The 20,994-nt window shown below is 44.9% G+C and overlaps 1 protein-coding gene across 1 annotated transcript in view; it reads left to right on the top strand.

Moving 5' to 3' along the window:
- The first annotated feature begins 1,797 nt into the window (after positions 1-1,797).
- CTNNAL1 (catenin alpha like 1) overlaps positions 1,798-20,994 on the top strand; it is a 126,415-nt gene continuing 107,218 nt past the window's right edge. Inside the window, exon 1 of the mRNA XM_074945104.1 lies at positions 1,798-2,007. Coding sequence (XP_074801205.1) covers positions 1,882-2,007 — 126 coding nt within the window. The 5' untranslated portion in view covers positions 1,798-1,881. The remainder of the gene's footprint in view (positions 2,008-20,994) is intronic.

The raw sequence follows: 20,994 nt of genomic DNA on the forward strand, positions 1-20,994 counted from the left end.
TGAGTTAATAAGAATAGGGTCATGGCTTTATCTAGGGTTATACAGATAGCTCGAGCAATTTTCTCTTTTTATTAAAAATCTAAGAAGGCCAACTAAATCTTGACTCCCTTTATCTTAGCAGTAAAATAACTTTCAGTATCGTGTAAATGACACTGAAATCAAACAACTTACAAATGTTTTCAAAGGCTAATGACAATGCAAAACCTTTAATATGTAAAGTTTCAGAGTAACAGGCGTGTTAGTCTGTATTCGCAAAAAGAAAAGGAGTACTTGTGGCACCTTAGAGACTAACTTATGCTCAAATAAATTGGTTAGTCTCTAAGGTGCCACAAGTACTCCTTTTCTTTTTAATATGTAAAGTAGAGATTATAGAACATCAGGAAATCCTGGAAAATGAACAGCCATAGGGGGTGAGCAAGTGATGTTTTTTTGGTTTGAATATCGTTTCTATGATAGTTTCAGTAGCTCATAAGGCAATGTGATGAGGTGAGTCAAACCAACCATGAAGCTTGTTTACTCTGCCACCAAAATAGGGAGTGTATAGGACATTTCCTCAAATTGTTGATTTGCAAATCAACAACATATGTTCTAGGTAGAGGAGTGCTTCTCAACCTATTTACCACTGTGGGCTGCATAGGCGGCCTGGAATGTGTCCTGTGGGCTGCATCCAATGCTACCTATATTGCCCGTAGGATGTCACAAGGGCCCCAGCTCTGTGCTGATTGAGAACCATTGACGTAGAGGAAGGAATCCCTGGAATGGCAGGTGGGAGGCTTATCACTTCAAGGCAGTGCTGCTGTAAGGACAGAGTGTGGGGCGTTTCTCCCTTCAAGACATTAAACCAGCTCCACCTGGCCCTTGGTTTTTCCAGGGGGGGGGGGGGTTTGAAGCAGGATAAAACATATGAATCCCAGACCCACTTGCCTTCAGTACAGAACTGGCTTTGGGGCTGGCTCACACCTCACCAGCGCCTCTGGGTTTTTGGTTGACTGCCAGAATTCTTCTCTTCCCCCGACCTCCTCAAAAAGTTGCCAGCTGCAGCTAAACGGCATGTCAACGATCAGAAACCATCAATTCCCGCAGCAGCTTCCGGAGCTCCAGCTGTTCACTGACCCCTATATGTAAAATGAGGAGGCAGAGAGTCTCCTAAGTGGTTGAGCGGGTAGCAAAGCTTGACCTCCAACAACCTCCCTGCTTCCTAGGCAGCCAGGTTTGCAGCTGGGGGGAGATGGGCCTGGCTGGCTGAGGAGGAGGAGAACTGGCACGCGGCGCTGAAGGGGAGCTCCCGCCCTGCCCGGAGAAGTTCAAGGCGGGGGAGGGAACCTGCGGTGTGGGAGACCGGCGCGGTGCAAGGCCGGGGGGGAGCTGATTGGGGGCAGCTAGGGCGCAGAAGAGCCGGGATGGCAGGCATGCAGCACGCAGAGGGGACGGCCGGAGTGTCCTGTTCTCAAATCCTGTCAGCGCGAGGAGCAGGAGCGCGGGGTGCGCGGGGGCGGGAGCGGTGACTGGGTTTGTTGTTTCCCAGGGGCCAGCCTAGGCAAACGTGCGGAGGGTCCGGCGGCCGCGGCGCGCCGGGGCTGGAGGCAGCTATCGCCGGGGGCGCGGGAGAGCCCGCCAGCCGCGGGGACGTGCCCCTCACCGGGGGCTGCGTCCCGGAGCGAGGGCAGGTGTTTGCGCTCCGGCTCCGGCCCGGCCCCGCTGGGGGGCGATGTGCGCAGCCCGCCTGGCTCCTGCCCGGCCCCCGACTCGGGCGGGCGGGCCAGGAGGGCGGGGCTCGGGGCGGGGGCGGGCTCCGGGGCCGCGGCAGTGTCGGCGGGAGACGAGCGCGCTGCGGACGGGGAGAGGCGCCGCCGCGGGGCCGGTCCGGCTGTGGCTCCCGCCATGGCCATGTCCCCGTGCAGCAGCAGCGGCGTCTCCTCCTCGTCGTCCGCGGGGCTGGGCGCGGAGGCGGCGCTGGAGATCCGCACGCGCTCGGTGGAGCAGACGCTGGTCCCGCTGGTGTCGCAGGTAGAAATCCCGGCTCCGCGCGGGCCGGCCCAGGGGTCGCGGCAGCCGCGTGTGGCGGGGCCGGGCGGGTTCCCCCGCGGCCCGGAGAAGTTTGTGCGAGCGGCCCCGCGGCTCGTGTGCCCGGGCGGGAGGGGACCGCGGTGCCCCCGGCTCGGACTCCGGGGAAGCGGGGCCGGCCCGCCCGGGCAGCATCCCCGCGCTGCTTTGCCGCCGCGCCCTGGGCAGGGGGCGCAGGCTGCGGCCGGGCCGCCTCTCACCGGCCTCCGGGGTCCGTAACTTCCCCGCTCGCCCTTGGCACGATCCTGCGGAGCCCGCGGGGCGGGCGCCCGGGCCCCCCAGCTCCCCCTCTGCGTGCCCGGGCCGGGCGCCACCTGCCCCCCGCCACAAAGGGGGGTGGCCGGGCGAGGGGTTTCTAATGCTCCCGTGGCGCTACGAATCTGAGCCTGTGCGCTGCGTGCGTGCGGGGTGGCGGGTTACATAAGGGCTGCGCGGAGCCGCAGCGCTGCACACAGAGAGGTTCAATCCTGGCAGGCTGGAACCGCGAAGTTGTCAATGTAAAGTACAAAGTCAGGGTGCGCGGGGAGCTCCCTTGGCAACGTTCATTTACGCTGCATTGGCAACGTGCACAACCTCCGAGATTGTGGAAAGATGTAACTTCATGCAGCTACGTATACAGCGGAGCAATTAGAGTGGCTTCGGGAACAGGACCTTTTCAACTAGCTGGTGTTTTTGTGTTCAAGCGCCCAACTGTGGGAGCTGAACATGCTGAACAAACATGCTGTTTGTAATGCTGCCGAGAGTTGGATTAACTTCAGTGGAATTATTCACGGTGGTAAGCACCGGGCTCAGTAGTAAGTGCTTGCGTGCTGTGACCTTTAATGTTGCCTGAATGTGTGTTCTCATCACATCCAAGATAGTACTTAGCAACTACGTTTTTAAAAGTACAGGAAGTCAATATGCACATTGTGTACAGTGCTGTCTGTGCGTTGAAAATAACTTTTGGCTTTGTAGACTTCTGGGTTGGTGGGTATGAAGTGAATTTGAGGGGCTTTTTATGCACTGGTTATATAGGTCCACTGTATGTGAAAATAACTTTCAAGAAAATCAGTAACTTTGATGACTTAGAAAATTTAGAATAGATTTATTGTGTACAACAACATTATTTTGAAAAGTTGCATGGAATAGTGGACATGAGTGAGAACTGGCAATGCTGTAGTTCGGTCTTCGTACTAAATTTTTCTGCCGTATCCAATGTACGGTAAGTACCTTGTTAAGTTAATCAGCAAGCTGAGATCGCAGCAGCTGCTACCAGGAAGTTTCCTGAGTCCTGTTGTGTGTATCCCACCCTGCTCTATGGAGAAAGGGTAAGCGGCGTGCAAGAGCACGGGGGAGGGGAGACACCCTGACATTAGCCTCCCTCCCTTCCCTCAGCAAGCAGGAGGCTCTTGGGAGCTGCTCCAAGGCAGAGGGCAGGAGCAGCACATGGCAGTGGGGGGAGGGACGGCTGAACTGCCTGGCAATTGATAGCCTGCTGGACCACTGGCGCACAGGGAACTTGGGGGAGCTGATGGGGGGGGCTGCCGATCCACCCTGGTTCCAAGCCCCCACCAGCTGGCTCCAACGGTCTGCTCATCCTGCAAGCAGTGGACAAAGCAGGCGGCTGCCAAGACATCATCAGGGAGCATTGCACAACTTTAAATGAGCATGTTCCCTAATTGAGCAGCAATGTAACAAGGAAACAGTGTTAACCAGGACGACTTTAAGTGGGGAGTTACTATACTTAAAAGTGGAGTCAGTGTACTGAAAGGGGAAATGCGCATCTCTCTCTCCCACACACAGGGTGTGTCTTGCTGTCTGCCATGCTGTCTTCCCTCCCTCCATTCCTGCTGCCTTGTAGAGTGTGAGGCTAGATTAACGAGTTAACCCTTGAAGGCTCAGCCAATTGCTAGTTCATGATTTAGCAGTAAGGCATTCCCTGGGAAATATCCCACCCTCTAACTCCACCACCTCAACCAACTTCACATCATCATCGCTGTGTACAGTATTAAATTGTTTATTTAAAACTTATACTGTGTGTGTGTGTGTGTAGTCTGTCTGGCAAAAAAAAAATTTCCCTGGAACCTAACCCCCCCCCATTTACATTAATTCTTATGGGGAAATTGGATTCGCTGAACATCATTTCGCTTAAAGTTGCATTTTTCAGGAACATAACTACAACATTAAGTAAGGAGTTACTATACTCGCTTTTAAAATGGAACTTTTTAGCCAGAAGAACATTTGCTTAGCTCTGGTTTGGAAGCAGTAGTATTTTGAGTAAATATCTAATGCTTGAAAGGAAAAATGTCATTGATTGCAAGTTATAACTTTCTAATCAGGTAATGCTAGCTGTAATGAATATTCAATATTTGATTTAAAGTTATTTTTAGGAAAGATCTGGGGGTAGGGAGAGAAGACACCCCTTGAAACAGCTTGCTTAGTAAACAACTTACTAAAATGAGTGGGCAAACTTAGAATCATAGAATATCAGGGTTGGAAGGGACCTCAGGAGGTCATCTAGTCCAACCCCCTGCTCAGAGCAGGACCAGTCCCCAATTTTTGCCCCAGATCTGTAAATGGCCCCCTCAAGGATTGAACTCAGAACCCTGGGTTTAGCAGGCCATTGCTCAAACCACTGAGCTATCTTTTGGCTCGAGGGCCACATCTAGGTGGGGAAATTGCATGCAGGGCCATGAATGTAGGGCTGGGGCAGGGAGTTGGAGTGCAGGGTGTGGGAGGGGTGTGTGTGCAGGAAGGGGCTCCGGGCAAGGGGTTGGGGCAGAGGAGGGGTGCGGGGTGTACAAGGGGGCTCATGGCAGGGGGTTGGGGTGCAGGAGGGTGTGAGGTGTGGCAGAGGGTTGGGGTGCGGGAACGGCTCAGGGTGCGGGCTCTGGCCCGACGCCGCGTACCTGGAGTGGCTCCGGGGAGGCAGTGGTGTGCACTGGGGCCAGGGCAGGCTCTGCACCACGTCCCTTCGGCCCCTGGGGAATGGGGGGCAGAGGGCTCTGCGCACTGCCCTTGCCTGTGGGTACCTCCCCCAAAGCTCCCATTGGTCGCGGTTCCCCATTCCTCCCCAGGGGCCACAGGGATGTGGTGCCGGCTGCTTCCAGGAGTGGTGCGGGGCCTGTGGCACCACAGGGGTGGTAATCCCGTGGGCCAGATTCAAAGCCCTGACGGGCCGGCTCCAGCCCGCTGGCTGTAGTTTGCCCACCCCGTACTAAAACCATGAGGCTTGGCACCTGTTAATTCCCAGTATGGATGCGCTACACTAGCATAAAGTGGTGTTTACACATGTTTAGCTTAATATGGTAACACATTGAAGTAAACTGGTGTAAGCCCCCTTTTGCATTCCTGCAGCCAGTTTACATGGGGTTTGCACTGGTGTACCTACAGAGAAATATTTGCATCAGTGCAAAGGTCCTGTCTGTGTTAACTGTGACCTGTTAGTTTATATCCTTAAATACCAAAGTGGGATAGAAAGTAAAGTTCAGTGGAGTTTCTACTCCTGTGCGCTTTTACGGAAGTGTAGGGTATGTTGACTATGGGGGGCGGGGGCAGGGTAGCTAATAAAATCACCAATTTGCCTTACAAATTTTATTCTGCATTAAAAATTGACTTTTAAATTTGGAGTTGATGTGTATGAGTACATGCAGAAATTCTTTTTCTTCTCGATTACACTTTAAATCAGAAGAATTTGGCTTACTCTCAGAGCACTAAATACCATGAAGGCACCGCTATCAAGGCAAATAGAAATTTTTCCTTGGCAAGTGTGAGTGGCATTAACTTCTGTATAAATAGCATTACATTTGTGCTTTATAGTTAAATTACACTTGGAAACTTTCGTGGCCAGATTTTCAGAAGTGTTCAGTGCATCCTCCCTGCTTCACTCCCCCCAAAAATCATTCATTGTGAGTTGCTGAGTGGTGGGCACTCATGGAAATCTAGCCATTAATATTTGCCTGATGTAAAGTCTTTTAACTCTAAATTAGGATGTTGCCATGAATGAGAATTCCATTCAGGTTCAGTCTCAGATTTGCTTATTAAACTTGCCTAGTAGAATTAAAAATCAATGTGAAAGAGGGCACTGTTTCTTTTAATATATGTAGACTGTGTCAAGCACAGGTCTCACCAATTTACCATGTGTAAGTTTTCCATGTCAACTATTAGGTATTTACACAGGGATTGTGACTATGCTAGCATAGAACATTTAATATTAACAGTAAACATATGATTTGTTTTATACTTCTCTCATTTGTACATTAAATATGCAGTAGCAGCATCAACACGTAAAAGTTTGTTTTTCAGCAGAAGTTTTTCTATATACAGAATATACTTGTAGAAACAAAGTGCATTTTCTTACTAAAGTGTTCACTTTGTGGTACCCAGTTGGCATACAATGTTAGCCATTAATTTTTTTGTCATATTTCAGTCTCTGTAAGGAAAAGAAAATCTTTTTTGGTAGCATTATTTTTGGTTAATTCTGCAAGATTCATATAATATAGGAGTTTTGTCACTACTTTGTCAGTTTTTTAAAAATACTTTGGTCAGGTCAAATTATAGTTTTAAAAAAAAAATCCTTATGAGCTCCACAAGCATCCTGTAAGCACAATTTTTCAGAATTGCTTTATGTATTATTGCAGCAGAGAGAAACAAAAAGGAAACAGCGGCAGAGAGTCCTGTGGCACCTTTAGACTAACAGATGTATTGGAGCATAAGCTTTCGTGGGTGAATACCCACTTCTTCAGATGCATGTAGTAGAAATTTCCAGGAAACAACAGACTGTTGTCTGATCAGTTTAACTTTCAGATTTTCCTTCAATAAAGCCTTATGTAAACACACGTTATACTGGTTTACTAACTCAGTTTTTAAACCAGTGCAAAAGGCTGTGTAGACAATCTCTTGTTTTGTGTTAAACCTGTTCCTAATTGACTTGCCCTATAAAATCTGGCTAAAATTAATTTCGTATTTTAAGAGTCCACATGACCTTTTGTACCTCTTTGCCTAAAGTGATTTTTAGTCATACTTTTATGTAATTGGTGGAATTTTGCATGAAAAGAACCCTAAGTGTTGAAATGTTGCCAGCAGGGTAGAGGAATTCTTATTTGTTCAAGTTAAACCAGCTGCCATTAGTATTAAAGAATTAATGGAAATATTTCTTAACGTCTTAAATAGTAAGTTTTTACAACACTTACACACCTAAACATCTTGCTTGACAGTGTCCTTTTAAAGTGTAGCAACTGGTTTTGTTTTTTGTTTGTTTACTAATCAAAACCTGACAAAATAAATCTTTAGTTTTCACTGTAAATATTGTTTTAAGTATATTCCTCAGACTTTCCCCTCTGCTATTCAGACCTCCACACCCTAGGGAGTAAATTTAACATAATAGCATGGTGTACATCTTAGAGCAGACAGTTTAGGAGTGATGCTTTTAAACAGGGATTGAAAAATTTACTACCTCAGGGCAAGTAGAAATTTTTCTTGGGCAACTGTTAACTTCTGCAGAAACAGAGCTGCTACTTCAAGTATATGTCAGTATGGATCCCACTGTAGGTGCACGTGCACCTCATGCACAAGATTAGATTTTTTTTCACTAGTAGCTTTTGTTGGAGGCATGTGTTCACCCTGTGCCTTATTTTGGTCTCTTGCAAAGGCATAAAACATGGAGCATAGCCGTGATCCTCCCTCAGTTCCCTTTTACCACCCATGGCAGAAAGACAGAATTCAGCTTATGTCCGACCCAGTACTCTCTTCAGAGACCGTAAACGAGGCTTTCACAGCTTATTTGGTGTGAAATCTAGCCTCACTTTTTTCTCATAAAAGACATTTTAAAAAATTGATTGTATGCCCCCTCTGTATAACAGTGGAATGAGGTGCTACAGTTCTTCCTAACTGCCATATCTCATGGGAGAGTGCAATTCTTCAGGGTTCAAACCCTGCTCATACTGTGATGGACTGATTTCCATCAAGGATACACACAGATGATGCCTCTTCTGCCTATGAGACAGCCGCATCCCTTATAAGTGCTCTGTGGTGCAAGCCCTTCTGCAGATCCAGGGACATATGGCTCAAGATGCATTTATTTGAGCAATCCGTGTGGGTCATTTCATAACAGTCATCTTTGGATCTGACTGAAGTGAGGCTGGATTAACCAGTGTCGGCCAGCGCTCCCTCCGAGCACTCTTTATGCAGTGGAAAGAAAGTGAGGAAGGCTCTGGCAGAGTCAGCAACATTAATGCCAACCACTTCACTATTGTCAAAGTCCCTGGTGCATGAGATCTCTGTGCCAATAGCCTTGACATTGACAGTTCCAGCACTTGTAGTCCTAGTGCTGATGACTCCTTCTCCACACTAATTGCACCAGTGCTGCAGGTAGCAAAGCCAGCAACTGCATCTGCTCATAAACAGGACACTGATTTGTGTAGTTAGATCAAGCATATAGAGAGAACTCTGGAGGGGGATATGGTAATCACTCCTCCAAGGGCAAAGCCCCTAAACAGTTGGGCAGAATGAAAGAACCAGCACCATACCAGTGCCTGTAATGGAGCCAAGCAAGAACTTCAGATATGTTGTTGAGGCATCCATACTTCTTCCAGAAATATTCCCAGTGCTGAAGAGGCAGCTGGCATCAGATCTGGTACTGGCCTCGTACATTCCTCAGCACTGCCCTTCAGTGAGGAGGCACATTCCTCCTTATTAACATCAGGTAGAAATCCCTCCCCCCTGCCATTGAAGAATGAACAGAGGCTCCCCAATACCCTCCTTAGGATCACAGTGCTGTCCCATCTGGTGTGGGAGTGGCGTTGGGCTGTCCCGTCTCAGCCAGGCCACCTTGGCCTTACTGGGGACCCTCCTGCCATGTGTGGAGGAGCAGATCACCCTACTGCATGTCTAGAAAAAAAATCTTGCATCCTGGCCAAGCCACTCAAACTGAAGCTGAAAATGAGCCCAAAGGAACAGAAGAAAGTAAAGAGACAGCAGCAACCCTTGTCTCCTCCCAAGAAATCCTCTTCTTTGCCAGACAAAGCAGTAACACTAGCACCTGCCCTGGTGATAAGTTGATTTTAAAGCCTTCCAGGACCTCCTCTGTCAAAATGCAGGGAATCTGGGCATTCATGCAGGAGAAGTTTCATTAGCTCTTAGAATTAACCAGTGTCATCAGATGGATATCAAAGATCCCTTTGTTAATAAAGAGAGTGATTCTGGCCAAAGAGTTGCAAACCCTGGAAACCCTTCCTTTCACCTCCTGTGGTGAAGTGATCATGCGGCGAAGTTATCAGGTGCCACACAAGATTTTGAACACTTTTACACCCATCCAAATCCAGAGTCCTTTGTTGCATCTGCTGCACAAAAGACACTGAAGTCTACTAAAGGCACACCTATGGAGAAGGACTCCAAGAAGTTAGATCTATTTGGGCAAAAGGCATGTTCGTCAGCCTCACTGTGGCTTCGGATTGCAAATGGCCAACTACAATTACCTTTTGAGGGAGAGAAAGATCACCATGAAGAAGCAGACAGTCGTGAAAATATTGCTGCAGGTGGCCAGGGCTATCACCTGATACAGCTACAGGGCTGATGGACATAGCCATCACTAAGAGATGAGCCTGCTGGCTCCAGGCATCACGTATACCACACAAAGTACAGGCCACTTTAGAGGACTTGCCTTTTTGGGGACTGGTACTCTTAACTAGAGGAAAGATGAACAAACTAAACCTAGTTACTCAGGGGGATCCTACTCCTTGACCAACGTGGCACTCTCTCAGTGGCAGCAGATTTGATGGGTGTTTTGTGATCCACAAAAGTGTCAGCCAGAGGCTGGGAGTTGCCTTGCCCCGTTCCACAGGGTCTGGGTGACTGTCACAGCCAATTAATAGGCATTAGACATTGTTTCTCAAGCCTGTCCTGCACAGTTCTGTTCACTATGCCCACCCAATAGCCCTTCCCTGTCCCCTTTCAGGACCCTTTTCAACAAGACCCTCTTGCAATGATGCCACTTCTCTCTGTTTCACCTGGGACCCGTAGAAATGTTATCGCCGGGGAATAGGTGAAGAGGCTTCTAACCCTTATCTGAAGAATTAGGGTCTTTTGTCTTATTTCAGAAGACTGAGCAAATACATGTCACCCCAGATTAAGGATAGTAACACCTAACCTCCATTGCTCTATTTCTGCAGGCTTGAGACTGGTTTGTGGCTCTTGACTTACAGGATGTGTACTTCCACGTACTGTACACCTGGCCCACAAGAAGTACCTAAAATTCACAGTGAGGTCCAACAACTCGTAATACAAAGTTCATGGAGGATAGGTCTATCAATGGCTGTTAGTCAGGATGGGCAGGGATGGTGTCCCTGTCAGGGTTCCTTCCCCACTCTGAACTCTAGGGTACAGATGTGGGGACCTGCATGAAAGACCCCCAAGCTTATTCTTACCAGCTTAGGTTAAAAACTTCCCCAAGGTACAAACTTTGCCTTGTCCTCGAAAAGTATGCTGCCACCACCAAGCATTTTAAACAAAGAACAGGGAAAGAGACCACTTGGAGACGTCTTCCACCAAAATATCCCCCCAAGCCCTACACCCCCTTTTCTGGGGAAGGCTTGATAAGAATCCTCACCAATTTGTACAGGTGAACACAGACCCAAACCCTTGGATCTTAAGAACAATGAAAAATCAATCAGGTTCTTAAAAGAAGAATTTTAATTAAAGAAAAGGTAAAAGAATCACCTCTGTAAAATCAGGATGGAAAATATTTCACAGGGTATTCAGATTCAAAACACAGAGGATCCCCCTCTGGGCAAAACCTTAAAGTTACAGAAAACAGGAATAAACCTCCTTCTTAACACAGAGAAAATTCACATAAAACAAAAGATAAACTAATCCGCCTTGCCTGGTTTACCTATCCTGGTTGCAATATTGGAGATTTGGATTAGGATGGGTTGGAGAAGATGGATTTCTGTCTGGCCTCTCTCAGTCCCAAGAGAGAACAAACACGTAAATAAAGAGCACAAACAAAAGCCCTCTCCTCCCCCCCCCCCCCAAAAAAAAAAAAAGATTTGAAAGTATCTTGTTTCCTTATTGGTCCTTTGGGTCAGGTGCCAGCCAGGTTAGCTGAGCTTCTTAACCCTTTACAGGTAACAGGATGTTGCCTGTGGCCATGAGGGATTTTATAGCATTGTATATAGAAAGGTGGTTACTCTTCCCTTTATATTTATGACAGTCCCTAACCTCTGTTTGCCAGAAGTTGGGAATGGGCGATAGGGGGTGGATCACTTGATGATTACCTGTTTGTTTGTTTTTTTTTCATTTCCCCTCTCGTACCTGGCATTGGCCACTGTCGGAAGACAGGATACTGGGCTAGATGGACCTTTGGTCTGACCCAGTATTTCCATTATTAGGTTCTTATATTCTTTTTCTGGCATGAATGGAGCCAGGAGAACAAAGCAGGGTGGATTAAAATAATTCTTTTTAAAAAATAACTTTTTGAACTTAATTTTTAGGTCTTACACATCTATTTGAAATGGACAGCCTGCATTAAGGACTAGATTTACTGTATTCTCTTACAATTATTTAAATACAAATATTAAGCAGTACATGTTTGCTGCTGAAGTTTGAATCTTGAACCATTGAACTGGTGGAAGTTACTAGCTAACCACCTGAAGCCAGAGTGTGTTGAAGTGCTAAACCAGTTTTTGACTGAAGTAGTCTCTTCTGCAGATGCAGAGAGAATATTTTCTTCTTTTCAGTTTATTCAACTAGTTCAGTTTAATGACTAATTCGTTCAAGGTTAAGAAACCGGTTAAGAGATGGACCAGCAGGAAAGCTTGTTTTCCTTTTCCAATGTATGAATAAAAACAAGGTATGAGAGAATGAGACCCACTAGTTCGAAAATCTTCAAGGACATGCTAACTAAAAACAATCATTCGTTTTAGTTCATTAGCTACAGCTAATAGTTCCTTTTGTATAATCAATTTTAAATGGATGTGTGTTATTCTTGCGTATTCAGGACACAAAGTAGGTTCAACTTAAAATAAACACTGCCTTTTTTTATTTATGAAACTTTAACTTCAGTGCCCATCTATAGAGCTTGACACAAATCATAAATACAAATAATGTGTTCATTTTCTAATATTAAAAAATAAAAATTAGTAGTCTAAAGACATAGTAAGCTGTTTAGTTGCTTAAATAAATGCATAATGATACAGTGCATTCTTCTGGTTATGGAAAAAAGTTCCAAATGTAGTGTAAAGGCTCTATTTAGTTGCAAATCAACCTATCTTAAAGGTCACTGTACAATAAGTATCAACCTTTCTTTAGGAAGATAACTGAAAAGTAAAAAGGCAAAACAGGAAGAAAAGCAGTTTATTTAAATAAAGGTTTCCTGCTTGCTGATTTATATAATGATTAAATTGATGTGTGATGGGACACTTGCCCCGCACTGGCCTCTAAGGGGTTAATAGAGCCCTAGGGAGGCTGTGCAGAGGCAGCTAATCAGGGCCCGGCAGGTCCATATAAGAAGAGCTGCAAGGCAGAGCAGCTTCAGTAGCTGCCTGGCGCTCGAGGAGGGGAGGTCAGGCTCCTAGTAGGAGGAAGGATTGCCAGCACCCTGGACGGAGCAGTGCTGCTAGCAGCAACTGCGGGGAGCTAAAGACTGCTCCTGGGTGGCTGCAGGGATTCGCAGGCTGAGAGTCTGAGGCAAGGGCGAATAGGTTGCTGGGGAGCTGCGAGGAAGTGGCCTAGGGAAATGAACTGAAGAGTTGGAGAGGACGTAGCAAGTGGTGGCCATCTATAGGGTCCCTGGGCCAGGACCCGGAGTAGTGGGTGGGCTCTGTTCCTTCCCCCGTCCCACCACTGATGAAGTGGCCTGACAATTGGCTGCAGTTGCTACTGAGGGAAATGGCTGGACAGTGGACTGCAGTTCCCCTGGAAGGGGGGAGAACAGTGTGACACAGCCGGAAGGTCCTGGGGGTGACATGGGTCATGGAACAGAAGTGACGACAGCAAGACACCACCAGAAGAGAGTGCACTGCTAGTAGAGCTAATTCCTGGGATAGCCAGCAGGAGGCACTGCAGTGGTGAGTTGCACCCTGTCACATGATGATTTACATTAATCTACTCTGGCGAACAGAAACATCTTTAATGTGCCACTGTTAGATCTCTTGTGTAGCTGCTCCACGCTGATGGAAGAGAGCTCTCCCGTCAACATAATAATAAATAAATAATAAAACCACCTTCACGAGCAGCAGTAGCTATGTCGGCAGAGAAGAGCTCTCCTGCTGACATAGCGCTGTGCAGACTACCGCTTATGCCAGCCAAACTTACGTTGCTTAGGGGGGTGTTTTTTTTTTTTTTCTTCACCCTTGGAGTGACATAAGTTTTGCTGACATAAGTGTTGGTGTAGACATGGCCTAAGATGGAGTCTTTCAATTAGTCAGCCTTTGGGTCAGGCCCATACTGAAGTTAGTTGGTGGGCTTGAGGTTGTCCATTATATACAGCAGTGATTCTTGACCCGTGGGCTGCATGCGGCCCAAATAGCACACAGCTGCGGCCCAGCTGTGTGCTAAAAACAATTCAAAATTTGCTCTCTGGTCTGGCTTGGGTTGGGGGCTGGCTGAGGGGGAGACAGCATCAGGCAGCCCAGCTGGAGCACTCCTGCCAGCAGCAGGCCAGTGAGCACCACAGGGCAGCAGGGTGTGGGAGAGAGTGTCTCTGGGGAGGTTTGTGGGGGAGGGGGATCTGGGCAGAACAGGCACATGAACTAAGGATTTGCAGGGGTGCTGCAGCACCTCCAGTTTTTATGTGGAGCTCCACTGCTGGCCCCGTGCCTGGGGTCATGGCTGCCTCCCCTGCGCCCAGGACTCTGCTCCTGGCCTTGTAGCAGGGGTCCTGGCCCCACTCTGTGGGGGGGGCCTCTGGGCATGGGGCACTGGGCATAGGGGTGTGTGTGGAGTTTTAGCAAGTGGTTCTTAACCTGCGGCCCACAATGATAAATAGGTTGAGGACCACGGATACAGAGAATTGGATGTGTCAGTACAAACAGATCACACATTTCATTGTTCAAATTATCAGTGAAGACATTTTGGATGAATCAAGTCAGAATTCATAAGCGTCTTTGTGACTCAACAGATTACGGAACAAACAACTTGCCGATGTTTGGTGTACATCTGAAGGTAAAATTTAAGACATTTTGAGTAACATTGCATAAATAGAAATTAAATATGTGTAGCCTGCTGTAGCAACATTTGGAAGAGCAATTTCATAGTTTGAAAAGGAGTACTAGTGGCACCTTAGACACTAACCAATTTATTTGAGCATAAGCTTTCGTGAGCTACAGCTCACTTCATTGGATGCATCCGACGCATCTGTAGCTCACGAAAGCTTATGCTCAAATAAATTGTTTAGTGTCTAAGGTGCCACAAGTACTCCTTTTCTTTTTGTGAATACAGACTAACATGGCTGCTACTCTGAAAGCTCACAGTTTGAGGAATTCCTGAGCGGCTTGAATTTTAACTAATTGTGGATTGCTGGTTTTAGAACTGACTCGTATATCAGGGCTGACATCTCAAATGAGAGAGGTTTGCCGGTGATTGTGTTGTGTTGGCCTGTGGACTTAGTTTTGAATATGCTGTTCCTCCTACAGATCAAGGTGTTTATCAAAGCTTGCTAAACAGCTCTTTACTCTGCAGGATTTAGAAAATCTGGATTCCCACATCCTGTCCCTGTAGCTAAAACCTTGTCCACATTCTGGTCATCTTCCATCTTGGTAGCCCTCCCAGACCTTCTTCCTCAGCCTTGTTGATAGCTATTTCATTCCCTTCAAGTCTTTTTTCAAAGTGTAACTGCTAAAACCTGGTCCAAGCGTCTTACAGCATAGCTGTTGTCCTATCCGCCTCTCCCCGGGAGAACAACAGGCAGACAAAAGGGGAGTCTTGTTTCAATTTTAAAAAGTTCTAGCCTTCCCATTGGCTCTTTTGGTCAGGTGCCCACTCACTTCCTTTTACCTGTGCATAGCAGTGAGACTTTTTTAACCCTTTGCAGGTAGAGCAGTTAGAGAACAGCTACTAACAGGGATTTTATAGCTGCTGGCTGGCTGGGTGTTCATAAAAGGAAGCTCCCCTCTTCTCCCCCCCCCCCATTTATTGCAAATACACTGATGATTTATTTTCTTATTCAGTAAGGGCTACATTTTGTCACCCTTACTCATTATTAGGGCTGTGGATTTGTCTTGGCATTATTTTTCGGCCATGAAGCAGTCACAGAAGTTTTGTGAATTTTTTTTATTTAAAAAAATATGCTGAGATAAGTGGGGAGGAGGGGGCGCCAGAGAAGTGCTGGAGAGTGAGCTTGTCCTGCACTCCACCCTGCAGCTGTTACGCCTACAGTTTCTGCCCCATACGGGTGGATGTAGCTCCTTGTTCTAGACATTGCAGCTTGGTACATGTGGTTGCAGTGCTTCCCAGGTTTGGGCTGGCTGCCCCAATGAGGGCTGGATAGCCAGGCCAAACCTGAGCAGTGCTGCAATGCCCAGAGCCAGTTGCTGGGCTCAGCCCCCTAGGACAGACACTGCTAGGGTGAGTTTATTAAAATCATGGATGCAAAGACATCACACAGACAGACAAGTCATGAGCAAACAGGAAAATGACAGTCTCAATGATCTTTCTCGCTGACAAACCTACAGCCCTATTCATTGTCTGAGAAATACCTTACTCTCCAAATAGTCCTATTGATTTAATGGGGCTACCTTCAGATTACGGTAGTACTCAGTGTTTAATAACGATGGCAGAATCTGGCCTCAAGTCTTTAGCTGTAGATCTGTTCCATCTCTACAAACTATAATGAGAATAAACATCACTTTCTTGATTTGGAATGTAGAATAAACTATCTAATACGCAGCTAATTAACATTTAACTTTTGTTAATATAAATTCTTTGAGGATTTCAGCAGCTGGTTATAGGGAGCAAATCTTGGTCTGTTTGTTCATGCCAAAGACCAAGCTGTATTTAGTGATCAAAATTATTTTGTGGTCGGTTTCTCTCAAAGGATTATCAGACTTTTCTTTGTATAGCTGTGATAAATGAAGGGGGGGGGGTAGCTCCCTTTTAAGGACACCCAGTTAGCTATAAAGTCCCTCTTGGTGGCTGTTCTCTGCTTGCTTTATCTGTAAAGGCTTACCAGGTAAAGGAAAAGGAGTGGGCATCTGACCAAAAGAGCCAATGGGAGGCTAAACTTTTTAAAATGGAATAAAAACTTCCCATTTGTCTGTTCTCTGGAGAAGGAGACAGAGCAGCAATGCTATAAGCAGGAATGTTGTGTAAGTCTTGAACCAGGTATAAAAATTCATCTTCTGTACCTAGAAGAAATTATTGGACAGGAAATGTTTAAATAGACACCATCAGGTTTATTTCTTTATTTTGGCTTGTGGCTCTCCTCTGTGCTAACCCCAGATGCTTTTGTTTGCTTGTAACCTTTAAGCTAAAACCCCAAGAAAGCTATTTTGGGTGCTTAATTTTTTGGAATTGCTTTTTTAAAATCTAGCAAAAGCCTAAGTTTCAGATGTATTTTCTTCCTTTTTGTTTTTAATAAAGTTTACCTTTTTTAAGAACAGGATTTGATTTTTGGTGTCCTAAGAGGTTTGTGCATATGCTGTTCGATTAGCTGGTGGCAACAGCTAATTTCCTTTGTTTTCTTTCTCAGCTCTTCTCTGGATGGGGGGTGGGTGGGTGGGTGAGAGAGAAACGGCTTGAGGGTACCCCATAGGGTGGAATTCCCAAGTGTTCCTTTCTGAGTCCAAGGGGTTTTTTTGCATTTAGGTGGTGGCAGCGTTTCCCAAGCCAAGGTCAGAGAAAATCTGTAACCTTGGGAGTTTAATACAAGCCTGGAGTGGCCAGTATTAATTTTTAGAATCCTTGTGGGTCCCAACCTTCCGCACTAAAAGTGACAGAACGGGGATTCAGCTTTGACAATAGCGCAGAATGAATAAAATATAACTTCTGTTTTGTAGCAGTGTGAAAACTGAATGCATGTAGTAAGTGAAACAGTTACCCTCCTAATGAAAGATACCAGTTAAAGAAGGGGGGATGTGAGTTTGTCGTATTTGTTAGTACTCTTCTGTAGATCTGCAGCTGCTTCACATAGGTAAGTATTGCCCAAAGTTTGCAAATGTTTGAAATAGAGAAACAGTGCATGGTTTCTCTCAGGATGCTCCTTTGTAAGCAAAGATTTGCATAATACTTCAGTATTGAATAGATGTCACATTATATTTTTAAAATTCTCCATTCTTTGCTTGTCATCAGACCCCATAAAATTTTATTTTCAACTACCAGTCTTTCATCAGCATGAGTCTATGAAAATGGTCGTTGGGTTGAGCTAGAGAGAGATGGTCTTCGGATTTCTAGAGGTGGTTAACAGGTGCTTGGTCATAGCCCTAGCCTGAGGGTTAGGTGTCTTTGTATTGTCACTTTGTCAGGATCAGGATTGATGAAGTCAAGGGGAATTTAGGGTGTTTCCTTACAGATAGGTTTCAGAGTAGTAGCCGTGTTAGTCTGTATTCGCAAAAAGAAAAGAAGTACTTGTGGCACCTTAGAGATTAACCAATTTACTTGAGCATAAGCTTTCGTGAACTACAGCTCACTTCATCAGATGTATTCGATGAAGTGAGCTGTAGCTCACGAAAGCTTATGCTCAAGTAAATTGGTTAGTCTCTAAGGTGCCAAAAGTACTCCTTTCCTTACAGATAGTTGCTCTCTGGGACAACTGGATGCCTAGTGTGTGGTCACTTGCTTGACCTATGATCTGTATGCACCATAGGTTGCAAGGAATGAGTTATCTAGCCACAAAAACATTTAATTATCTGGATGTGCATATATGTGCAATAGGGAATTATTCTTGATTGACCTCTGCACATTCCCATTCTTGGAATGTGCTGATGGTGCAGTTTGGACCAGTGGCACTTGTAAGTAGCAGTTTCTATTGTAGCATTCTTGTATCCTCTGCCCCACCATCCACAGCTCTGACTGTTCAGAGGGTGGGGCCATAAAAGAGGGCATGATGTGTGGTTTTTTTTTTTTTTACATGACTAATTCAGTTTCAGGATGTGAAAAATGCAGTTAACCAAATAAATAATATTAGATGTCATGCTGTAATCTAGCCTAGTGTATTATGTAAACTTCTGATCATTGCTTGTGTTAAATGTACAGGTAAGTAGTGTTGTTTTTATGGTCCTTCAGATAAATTATATTGGATATCATATTCTTGCTACAGTGCATGCAGTAAAAGGTTTTTGTAGACTTGAATGTCAAACATCATGTGCTTTTCTGGTTAAAGGAGTCCTCATTAGGAAAAATGAGCAAATGTTGGTCCTAGGTATTACCTGAGATTTAGAGAGACATTATTTAAAGAGTGTGGTATTTGAAATTGATGTTTTGTTTCTAAATGAATCAGCTAGTCTCTCTTTAGTTACCGAGAAACTTGTCTCAAAAGCCCACATACTAAGTCCTCTGCAAGTGTCATCTAATGTGACAGAACAGTAGATTTTTATAGTGCAAACTTATGGGAGGATTTGTATGTCTTCTGTCCTATATGCGTTGCCTCAATTTTCCTATTTTAGAGAGGTTTCTTGAAATTTTTAATGAAAATGCCCTTTGTAAACAACTTGATGTAGAAGGGGGAAAAATGCAAACCAGTGTAAGAACTAGTGCTCAAGATGTACTGCAGAACTAAAACGAGTCCTTATTCCCTGTAGAAAATATCTTGAACATTTCGCTGTAGCAGGAATAAAAAACTTAGAGAATTCACTGAATAAAAATCTGGTGTAATAAGCTATATGTATGTCGTATATGTGATAGCTATAAATATTTTCTAAAACCAGGTGATGTAATCACTTAATGCTGTCCATGCTCAATGGGGTCTCTTACACTTTTTACAAAGAAACCATGAATTAAAATATAAGTGCTAAGGCCCTCATGTGAATGAGAACATTATGGACTGTATGACAGACTGAATATCTTTTTGTGGCTATAAGACATCAAGATACTATTAGACAACTTAACCAAAGAAAGTCAGAAAAGATCATTCTTCCACAGCTGCTCATAAGCAACAAATCACATGACTCCTAATCCCTGGCAAAATCCACTAAAAGGAGGCAGTGTCCACTTATTCTCAGACTGTTGGATCTCCAGAGCCTCAGACAGGTCTCTCCTGGAAATAGTACAAGAGGGCTTCTCAACAGAACTCAAACACCACCTGAGGATCTACTTCACCGAGCTCCCTTAAATAGAGGGTTGTAGAAGAATTCATTACTTACCTCAGTGAGATTTTTCAGGTGAATATTCAAACCTTTTTTCTTTTTGTCAGCAAAAAAAAATCTGGTAGTACTAGGGCAATACTTAGCCTCAAGCCATGTACTCTAGGTATGTCAATTTCAAAATTGAGACTAGATGGTTTCTTTTAATCCCCAGGGATTTCTTACCTTGACAAATCAGAAAAGGCACATTCATATTCTTGAAGAGATAGCTGAGGGTTTCCTTTATGGATCATACCATTCCATTTGGCCTTTTGTGTATTGCACACTTGTTCACAACTATCACTTGTAGCCTTGAGAGAAACGGCATTCACACTTTTTTTGAATGACATCTTCATCAAAGTGTCCCCACTAATGAAGATGAACAAACATACCTAGTGTACAGTGATCACCTTCCTCCAAGAATACTGCTTCTCCATAAACAGCTGTGAGTTATACAAAGTATTCTTCTCTGAGATTAATATCAATAAGATTGTCTCCCCTAAATCTGTGCTGTGTATCAGAAAAGTCACAACAAATCCACTGGAAACAATTGTTGAATTGATTTTGGCTATGTAGTACCACAAAGGAAGCTCATTTCTCTTGTTCAGGCGCAAGAACTTTGACCAGTCGGTTATTTCTATGGTCATAGTAGGAGTTTGCCTAAGTAGCCCTGCTTTGATCTTCTAGTTTAGGGGAGCTTTTGCAAATGTAATTCACTTCCCTTCCTTCCTTGCTTCTCTTCCCCAAGCAGTGCAGATCTACAGATCTCAGTAGAAGAGAAGTTTGAAGTAGTTAGTTCTGCAGGTGAGCGATCGGAGAAGATTACTCATGTTGTGCATGGATGGGCTTTTACTGGCATTTCTAAGGAGGGTGACTGCTTTATTGAAAGTGAAGAAGCTGGGCTTCCACAACAACTCAGCTGTCCCTAGAAAGGGAGGATCAATGGTTATCTGAGCTATAGAAAAATGTAAGACTTATCATTAAGCAGATAAGACGCTACCCAGTTTTTTATATACTGGACCAGATATCCAGTCTCTCAGGTGGGTTTCTATTGAGTCTTGCCATGTAATATTAGCTATATGTGTCTCCTCTGTCACTTGTAGTAACGAACACATACAACTAAATTATAACCATTTCACTTTTTATTAGCACCTCTGTTTGATGTCTCTGTAAGTCTTGCGTTTAGTACACAGTAAAAATCCCTTATCCTACTTAATTAGAATTTCTTTATTTAAAAGTCTCCAGTTCTTGAAAACTTAAGATTTTATTTGCCCTTGATTTGCGGGATGGCACTTACCTTAGGGTCACTTTCTCCTAAATGGATTCTACCTTCAATTTTATGTGTTTCTCTAAAACAAAAGGGATGTATCTGACTATTTGTATAATCACTTTCTCCTTCCGGAGGTTTCAAGAAGGGAAAAAGATGCTTGACTAAAATACTTCCCTCAATCATTTGTTCTTATCCACCACACAGCTGTGCTTTCTGAAGTAACAGGATATTGGGAGCAGATTTAATCTGTTCCTGCAGAACTCTTCTTATTCTTCTAATGATGCTATTTTACATTTGGTATAATTGTGATTTTATTCATTATTTTCTCTGAAATATTACTAAGCAGTAAACAAAGTTTAATATCCAAAGTCAGCCTTCTCCAGCTCTGTCCTTTTTTTTGTCATGATTTTC

The sequence above is a fragment of the Natator depressus genome, chromosome 2 (assembly GCF_965152275.1).
Source record: "Natator depressus isolate rNatDep1 chromosome 2, rNatDep2.hap1, whole genome shotgun sequence".
In the NCBI taxonomy this organism is placed as follows: domain Eukaryota; kingdom Metazoa; phylum Chordata; order Testudines; family Cheloniidae; genus Natator; species Natator depressus.